Source organism: Phocoena phocoena, chromosome 20, assembly GCF_963924675.1.
Source record: "Phocoena phocoena chromosome 20, mPhoPho1.1, whole genome shotgun sequence".
NCBI classification, from domain to species: Eukaryota; Metazoa; Chordata; class Mammalia; order Artiodactyla; family Phocoenidae; genus Phocoena; species Phocoena phocoena.
This window is the reverse complement of record NC_089238.1, coordinates 8,950,631-8,959,612: the sequence shown is the minus strand read 5'-3', so window position 1 is coordinate 8,959,612 and position 8,982 is coordinate 8,950,631. Positions and strand designations below refer to the sequence as shown.

Below are 8,982 nucleotides of genomic sequence, written 5' to 3'. Positions count from 1 at the left end.
TAAACTAAAATGGGGAAATTCAAACTGAATTACCCCTGCTGCATACCATAGTACACCCATAGTACAGATGAAGAAAGTGAGGCCCACAGAAAGGGAACTTTCTTGCCCAAGGGCTGCAGATCCAGCAGCTGAACTGGGTCAAACAGGGCTCCTCCCCCATTCCTCCCTGTGGTGGAGGGGGAGCCTTTTCAACCAAGACTGCAGTGGATGGGGCAGTGAGGAAGGGTCTTTGGAAGCAGAGAAAATGGTGGTCTTTGGAAGGGAGGTGTAGAAGGGTCAGTGATTGGGGGTGTGATGGTGCAGAGGCCATGAAGGGGGAGCCCAAGCAAACCTCTAAACTCACACTGTAGTCATGACCTTGAGAGAACCCGAACGGAAACGCAATATCTTCTTCTTGAGCGCGTGGGAAGCCTTGATCTTCACAAAGACTTTGGCGGGGCCCGCGGGCGCCCCTACACCTGCACCAGCCCCTGGCCCGGAGGCCGCGGTGGCTGCCACCAACTGCTGCGGCCACACGAGGCCACCGCTGCCATCGGAGTCGCTGGATGCGGAGCTGAAGGCAGGCGACTCCCCCTCGCTGGCGCTAGATTCACTCTCCCCGTAGCCGACGCCGACGCCGCCTGTCGGGCCCCGGCGTCCGAGGGGCCCCAGGCGCCCGGCCGAGCACTCCGAGTCGCTGCCCGCGCAGCCATAGAGCAAACGGCGCTGAGGAGCTGACGGGGATGGGCCAGGACCCGGGCCTCGGGCGGCGGGACCGCGGGGCCGGCCTCGGCGCCCATCGGCAGCGTCGATCTCGGCCGTGGAGCGCCAGCGGCGGCAGGACCCCGCGGCCTGAGCCGCGAGAGTGGGCGCTGGACCACGGCGGGGCCGTGGCGGCCGAGGCTCTTCTCTTTCGGCTGTAGGGTACTTGGGGGGGCCCGGAGGAACCGCGGCGGCGCGGCCCAAAAGGCTGGTCTCGGACTGGGAGCGAGCGGCCTTGCGAGCCCTGGGCGAGCCCCGGCGGCCCGAAGCCTCGGTCATGCGTCCGCGGCGGCCCGCGGCCCGGGGACGCTCCCGGGGTGGGGACTGCTCCACGCTGCGGCCGCGGGTTAGTGGGGGCGCTTTGCGGCGCGCCGCGCGGCCGGGGAGGCCGCGGGTGGCGGCCTGCGCGCCTGGGATGTACTGTGCCTTCACCAGGCGGCCCTCGGCCGGGCTGTCGGGGGGCGAGGGGGCAGCGGGCGGTGCGGCGGGCTCGGGGGCCGCCTCCGACTCCCATGGCGAAGCCCAGCCGCGGCCCAAGGGGGCCGGGCTGGCGGGACGGCCCACCGCGCGCTCCACCGGGGGCTCCGGCGCGGACCGCGCGCCTCCGGGGGGCGGGGACGCGTCGGGCGGCCGCTGGCGCACGCTGTTCTGGCGCCGCAGGCCCCCGTCCGCGCCCCCGGGACTGGTCCGGGGCTGGCCCGCCCCCCGGCGGCGGCGCCTGCGCAAGAGCGCCGAGATGTAGCCGTCCAGGGGCCGCCCGGAGCCCGCGGCGTCTGGCGAGTCCGGGGGAGGACGGCTGCACGGCCGCGGGCTGCGCAGCGCCACGGCGTGCAGGGGGCTGGGCGTCAGGAAGGGCCCCGCGCGGGCTCGTCGCTCCGCGGAGGAGCAGGCCTCCGGGACCGCAGCCGTCGGGTAGGGCGCCGAGAAGGACCGGGGCACGGCTGCCCGGGCGCCCACCGCCTCGTGTGCACTGGGACTGGCGTCTCCTAGGGGAGGGAGGCAAAAAAGGAAGAGAGGCTCTCAAAGCCCTTTCCCAATGAGCCTAGGAGGGGCAAATTGCCCACCGCCTCTCCTACTCTCTCACTCCCATTAAAAACAACACACACACACACACACACACACAACCTGCTCTCACCCCTTCTCGCACACTAGGTTGATAACAAAATCTTCACAGTGGCCTATAGACCTTGACTGGTCTGTCCTGCATCTGTGTCTCTGACCTCCAACTCCTCTACATTTATAGGTTTTCAGCTACACTGGCCTGGATGAAGGGGCCAGTCACGCTCCAGCCTCAGGGCCTTTGTACTTGCTGTTCCTGCTGCCTGAACTACTCCTCCCTCAGGGTATCTGCTTGGCCCACTCCCTCACTTACTTTAGGGTGCCACTCAAATGTCACAGTCTCAGTGACCTCCTCTCCGGCCATACTTTCTAAAATTGGAGTTTCCTCCCCAACTCCAAGGGACACGCTGTCGTCCCCTTCCCTAATTTTCTTTTCATGGTACATGTCAATATCTAATATCCCAGATATTTTACTTATTTAGCTTGTATATTATTTCTCCCACTAGAATGTCAGCTTCATGAAGACAGTGATTTTACTGCTGTATCCCTCAGCCCTAGGATATGTGCTAGGAGTGCACATAGTAGGGACTCAGAAACTTACTTGAATAAATGAACAGCAATTTTTGTTTACCTAATGGCTACCATGTGCCAAGTTCAACGTCTTAGGGCAGAGGCTCACTGAATAGTCAAAAATTCCCTATGAAGTAGGTGCTGTCATTAATCCCATTTTAACAGATGGAGAAACAGAGGGCCAGAAAGTAGCAACATGCTCAAAATCACACAAAAAGGGACTGTCACAGCCAGAATTCGAATCCAGGTTGGTCTGACTCAGACGCTTGTGTTTAAAAGCATCCTCTTATTGTCCATTCCCTGGCTCTCGGGGGGCCCAACCCCACCCACCTTACCTAGGGACTTGGGCCTCTCGCTGGCATAGATGCCCCGGGGTTCAGAGGGACCCAGGCGTCCATAGGAGCCAGATCCAGAGAAGCCACTGTCCCCACAAAAGGTCGAGGGTGGTGAGTCCGGACCTCCTGTGGAGCTGGGGTCTTCATAGAAGCCTGGATTCCAAAAAGAAGGGGAGAGACAATCAGGGGGTCCTGAAAGGGGAAACCAGGGGTGGGGAGGAAAGGAGGAGATCAAGAGGCATAGAATGGGGAGCCTGAGAAACAGGAGACAGTGAGGTGGGGTGTCCCAGGCAGACCCCACTACCTCTAGCCATGCTTACCCGAGCTGCGCCCACTCTCCTGTTCCAGGCCCCCAGACTCCAGGCTCAGGTCTCCCAGCTGCTGGCCCAGGTCCCAGATGAGCCCGGGCAAGGCTTCCTGAGGAGGTGGGAAAAGCAAGATGGTCAGAAGTACCCCCGAGCCCTCTGCCAACTGGTCCCCTATTCTAGGAGCTCATGGGCAGGGTTTCACTTTGACAGGGAGGCTGTGATTTCAGAAAGGTAAAAGAGTACCCAAGTTCCAGGATCCCCCTCAAGATCTCTGTCCCTTCATCCCATTAGAAAGTCCTCTGGTTGTCTAACTCTAGTCCCTCATGCTGCAGTCACCTCGTTCCCTCTTAAGTGTGAGTGATAAGTCTTCAGAAGTCCCCATCCCTTGTCCCCTCCCTATCAGCTCTTCCCTCTATCTGGTGCTCATGGCCCCTTAACCTTATTAGAATGTCCCTCTTTGAGTGTAACTTCAGGTCTTCTTGCTGTAAGGGCAGTTCACCGCTAAAAGTTGGTGTTGAGGACCTAGCAGATCTCTTAGCCATCCATTTGTCTGCCTTCTCCCAGACTTTGACTCTCCTTTCTCAGATGCTCCTATCTTCCCCCACTGCTCCTTATAACCAATGGAAGGTCCTTCTGCAAGTCTTCCTTAAGTCCTTCCTGCTGCAGATTTTTTAAAAAATTAATTATTTATTTTCGGCTGAGTTGGGTCTTTGTTGCTGTGCGCGGGCTTTCTCTAGTTGTGGCGACTGGGGTCTTCTCATTGCAGAGCATGGGGTCTAGGCGCATGGGCTTCAGCAGTTGTGGCACGTAAGCTCTAGAGCATAGGCTCAGTAGTTGTGGCTCAAGGGCTTAGTTGCTCCGCAGCTTGTGGGATCTTCCTGGACCAGGGCTCGAACACCGTGTCCCCTGCATTGGCAGGCGGATTCTTAACCACTGCACCACCAGGGAAGTTCCCTGCTGCAGACTGACTCTTTCCCTCATTTGGATGACATAGGCTGACCATGACTCATAAATCTTTACTTCTCCTCTCAGAAAGAATCCCCCCCATGCCTACTGGAAAGTCCTTCTGTGAATCTAGCCTTAGTGGTATTGTACTACAGCGGTGAACCCCAGAGGGTTCCTTTGTCCCCAGCAGGGACCACATCCTCCTCCTGCCCTTGCTCCATTCCCACCCAGAAGCCCCCATTGTCTGCTGCAGCTCCGCATCCCCATGGGAAATTTCGATGGAGTCTACCCTGGATCCTTGCTGCAGGAAAAGACCCATTTCCTATCAGATGTGGATAAATGAAGGTGAAAACCCTTTAAAAGGGGAGTGACTATGACGCGGTGGGGGTAGGGGCTGAAGCAACACAGATGGGGTCTCCAAGACACTAGGACTTAACCCTATTTTGGAAAACAGGGCCAGAGCCAGGAAAAGTCTCACGCGGATCTGGGTGAGGCCAGAGGTGGTGGCAGCCTCAGGCAGACGGTTGACCCTCAGACAAAAGCGGCTTGTCTGGACGGCAGGCGGCAGGAGGGAGGGAAGGAGGGAGGAGGGGCTGAGAGGGCAGACGCCCAGCCTTGCCTATTTAGGGCAGAAAGACTGGCCGGCTCCCCCGCAGACAACGCCCCCCCCCCACCCCCGCCCCGCAGCTTCCTACTCCTTCGGCTGCTCTCCTGGGCCCCAGTCCCCACCCCTCCCCCCTAGAACAGAAGCCCCCATCTGGGCTTGTTTATGGGAGGAAAGTCAACAAATCGTTCTACTTTGGGCTCCTGCCCTGCGTGTAAAGAGATGCTCAGGGTGGTGTCATCTTTGAGCAGAAGCCAGGAATGCAGCCGAACTGTGCAGCCTCATGGGTGGCTAAAAAACATCAAGGACCGCCCCTATACCCCATAACCTGTCCCCCACTAGTCATGCCCTTGCTTACTCTGCTGGAGCCACACTGGCCTCCTCGCTGTTTCCTGAACATATCACACACGCTCCTACCTCGGTGGGATGTGTTTCCCCAGCACACCCTCCTGGCTCTCTCCCTTGCTTCATTCAGATTGTTACAGGCTCCCTTCTCTGACCACTCTTTCCAAAATAGCTCCTGATCATTCTGCACCTGGGTTGCCCTGCCTTTTTTCCACCATAGCAGTAATGACCTCCTGACTTAAAGTGACATATCAGGCTATTTGTTTATTGTCCTTCTCCCTAGATTGTCAGCCCCAGCCCCAGGAGGGCAGAAATTTTTGTCTGTTTTATATACTGCTGTGCCTTCCCCCACCTCCACACGCACCACCCCCAACCCGCCCCAGTGTCTAGAACAGCTCCTGGCACAAAGTAGGTGCTCAGGAAATATTTGGGGAAGGAATGAATGAATACCACAGAATACTATACAGCTGTTAAAATGGAATGAGGCAATTTCTATATAGAACCATCTCCAAGACCTATCATGGAGTGGAAAAAGAAAAATGCAGAATGTATAGTATAAGGGTGAGTCAGAACTACCAGGGGGGTCGTGTTAAAACCTAAATCACTGGGTCTGACCTCCAGAGCTTCTGATTCCAGGCAGAAGCCTGAGAATTTGCATTTCGAACAAGTTCCCCAGTGACGCTGCTAGTGGTCCAGCGGGCCATACTTTGAGAACCACTGTCCATAGTGTCTGACACCTCATCCAAGAAACTGGAATTTGAAAAAAAGCAAAGCGAACTCTACGTATCTTGGTATGTAAGCTGTTTCTGCGCATAGATGCAGAACTCACACCAGGGTGACAGTGGTGGTGATCACAGGGGAGAGGGTGCATTTAGGGGGTCAAGGGAGGGATGAGGGGACTGGATGGCAGGATGAAGTGTTTATGGAGGCATGGCTGGGAGCCAGATTGCCAGGGTTCAAATTCAGCTCTGCCACTTCCCAGCTGTGTGACCTTAAGCAGGTTACTTCACCTCTCTGGGCCTTAGTTTCCTCATCTGTAACATGGGCATCATTCGACTCCCTCTCCTATGAGGTTGTTGTGAGGATTAAATGAGTTTAAACAGCAGTTCCTTTTAGGCACTTAATAAATGCTGGCTTTTATTATTACATGAAAGCTATGAAGTTCTAACAAGGAAAATATAAAATCACGTTTTACTTGTGTAATTAGAAATAAGAGAAAAAAGATTTTTTTTTTTTCGGTAAGTTCTGCAGGTCTAATTTCAGTTCTTCCACTGCAGGGAAGAGTAGGAGTTTGGAAGATAAACAGCAGAGGCCTCCTCTTCCCCTGTGCCTGGACCCCCCAGCACCCCCGTAGTCTATACACCCCCACCCCATTTGTAAGTCTGACCTCATTTCTTCCAGCTGCAAAGGGACAAATCTTTAAAAGACCAGAAGGTCCTTGGCCTGAATCTGGCTCCCTGCCTACCCACAATGCCCCTCATCCTTTTTTTGCAAGCCCTTCAGCAAGTGGGCCTGAGGCTCTCCAGCTCAGGCAGGTTTAACATGAATGTGGTTCGGACCCCTGGAGACCCCTTTGCCCAAACTTTCCCAGACCTTGGCTGCCCCCACTCACATGCCCCCAATCTGTGTCCAATTCCCTTTATCTCTGTTAGGAAGTCCTTCTGCAAGTCTAACTTTAATCCTTCTTGCTGGAAGGGAACCATTTTCCTTGGTGGGAGAGAACAGGACTCCTGCCCCCATTCAGGATTCTTGCCTCTTTTCTCTGAGATACCCCTAATCTTTCCCTTCATCCCCATCATTCCTATTAGAAATGAACCAACTCTGGCTTCCATCTTTCTTGCTTCAAAGGGAGTGTATTCCTGGGAGGGGGGTGGAGGGGTAAGCTTCATAAAACAGAGACTCAGGGACCAGAGGAGGCTCCCACCCCCTCTTTGGAAGGACCCAGGAAGCCCCAACACCAGAGGAGTTTATATTTAGCGCTTCTCTGCTCCTCCCTCAGTGGCGCTGTCTCCTTCCCGTTGCCTGCCACCGCCTCCTCCCTGACGCTGGGACGGAGCTTTGCCTGGAGATTGTGGGGGGAAGAGGCCCCTCCACTACCACCTCGTGGGGAAGATACTGAGGGCTGGGGGGTAGACAGAGGGGCAGAGAAGGGGGAGACTGAGGCAGAGAGAGGCAGAGGATGAGGGACAGGGAGGCAGGACACAGCTGGCCCATCCGCATGCCTTCTCCCTTTCCTTGGAGGGGTGGGAGGTGCCTTCCCAAGCCCAGCCAGCTCGGGGTGGGGTGAGCTGCTGAAGGCCCCTATAACGCGTCTCTAACTTTGGGAGGGGGTGAGGCCTCCCACAGCTGTTTCTGTTTCCAGAGAAGAATGTGCAGGGTCCCTCTCCCCACCGGGGGTGGGGGGGCTGGGGGGGAGGGACTGGGCTTGCAGCCCCAGAGTCTGGCTTCAGTATTCCTCCCCATTCTCCATCTGGGGAGGGGGCAGTCGAGGTCAGTAGCAGGGAGAGCCCCCTCCCCCCACTACCTCGGCTCAGGTTTCCCCAAACGGGAAGCTCTGACCACACACAGGCTTGGGGATGGGATCAGCAAGTGAAGCCCGGGTCTGGGGCCTGGCGGGCTGGGGGGAGGGGAAGAGAGAGAGGGACAAGGATGTGGGGCAGGAAGAGAGAGAGGTGCAGAAATGCGAGAAGGGAAGGCCAGGGAGACAGAGATAGAGAGACAGAGGATTGAGAAAGACGGAGAAATAGACACAAAGTCACAGAGATGGGGCAGTTGGGAAAAGAGTGCAAGAAACCCAGGAAGAGGTCAGGAGAATTAAGAAATGGCATAGAGAGGGAAAGAGGGGTGATGCTCCTTAAGTAATTCTGGAGACCTCTGGCTCATCTTCCACTATCAGAGCACCCAGGGAATCTAGAAGTCTGACACCAATGCTGCCTCAATCTGCCACCTCTTGGCTTAACCAGGGCTGTGGCCAGGTAGGAAAGGAGGGAAAGTGTCACAGAGGGTCAAGATCACCGTGGGATCCTAAGGGACTGTGAACTTCCTCTCAGCAGCAATCCCTCCCTCAGGAGGCCCGAGGATCCCCTCCCCCACTCCCCACCCCCTCCGGAGATCTCCAAGCACACCAGGACTTAGGGAAGTCGGGGCCCCGGTATGGAGGCCGGGAGAGAGGCATGTTTGGATCCTGCCGTGTGACCTTGGGTGAGTCGTTTGCCTTCTCTGAGGCTCAGGGTTTTTTTCTCTGTGAAGTGGGAACTATCACCCCCTGCCCCCCAAGCTGCAAGAAGACAACGCTCGCCAAATACTCAGCCTGAGCTTGACACATACTTGGCGCCCAGATGGATTTTCTTTGGGGAAGGGGTGTAGGGAATGGGCCTGAGGGTCCGGCGGAGGCAATGCAGCCCCCTTCCCCAGTTTGGGGGCGGAGAGGCCTGATCCCGCCCGCTGCCCCGACCCTCCAGCCCCACCCCCCTCTCCTTTCCCCCTCCTCCCTCCCCCACCCGGACGGGTGTCTGAGCATCCAGCCGAGACAGGCGGACAGACAGACACAGACGGGGGCAGAGGGACGGACGGACAGGCGGCCCCTCACCAGCTGCTCTTCCAGGGCCGCTGCGGCCCGGCGCGCCGCCGCCGCATCTTCGTCCTCGTCGGCGTCCTCCTCGTCCTCGGCCTCGGCGCCCCCCATTCCGGGCTGGGCCAGCCGCAGCGCCTGCTGCACGCGGTACTCCTGCCTCTCCCGGAGCCAGTGTAACTCGCAGAGCCCGGCCAGGCTGCCCTCCAGCCAGCCCCGCAGCCGACCCCTCTCGGGGCTCACCGGGAAGGAGAAGGCCCGGATCATGGCTGCGGCCCCCCGCCCCAGCCCGGCCGGGCCCCGCGGCCACCCCTCTCCCGGTCCCACCTCCCCGCCCCAAGAGCCCGCCTGCCCGCCCGCCCGCCCGCTGGCCCGGCTGTCACCGTCTCATCTGCATAGGCGCCCGCCCATTGGGCCGCCCACCCGCGCCTTATCTGCATGGCCACGCCCCAGGCGACAGAGCAACCATCGCTTATTGGCTGGTACCTTTCCTTACGAAGATGC

The 8,982-nt window shown here is 58.0% G+C and overlaps 1 protein-coding gene across 1 annotated transcript; it reads right to left on the bottom strand.

Annotated features, from left to right (window-relative positions):
- Positions 1–339: 339 nt before the first annotated feature.
- Positions 340–8,745, bottom strand: DACT3 (dishevelled binding antagonist of beta catenin 3). Its single transcript, XM_065899571.1, has 4 exons — positions 8,497–8,745; positions 3,026–3,122; positions 2,706–2,858; positions 340–1,727 (listed from the first exon to the last, which is right to left on the bottom strand). The coding sequence occupies exons 1-4, from the start codon at positions 8,743–8,745 to the stop codon at positions 340–342; spliced, it is 1,887 nt and encodes a 628-aa protein (XP_065755643.1).
- Between the last annotated feature and the right edge of the window lie 237 nt (positions 8,746–8,982).

Coding starts and splice junctions, on each gene's coding strand:
- DACT3 (XM_065899571.1), bottom strand. CDS start 8,745: ATGATCCGGGCCTTCTCCTTCCCGGTGAGCCCCGAGAGGGGTCGGCTG. Junction 2,859..3,025: donor GGAGAGTGGGCGCAGCTCGG/GTAAGCATGGCT, acceptor TTTGGAATCCAG/GCTTCTATGAAGACCCCAGC. Junction 1,728..2,705: donor CGAGAGGCCCAAGTCCCTAG/GTAAGGTGGGTG, acceptor TCCCTCCCCTAG/GAGACGCCAGTCCCAGTGCA.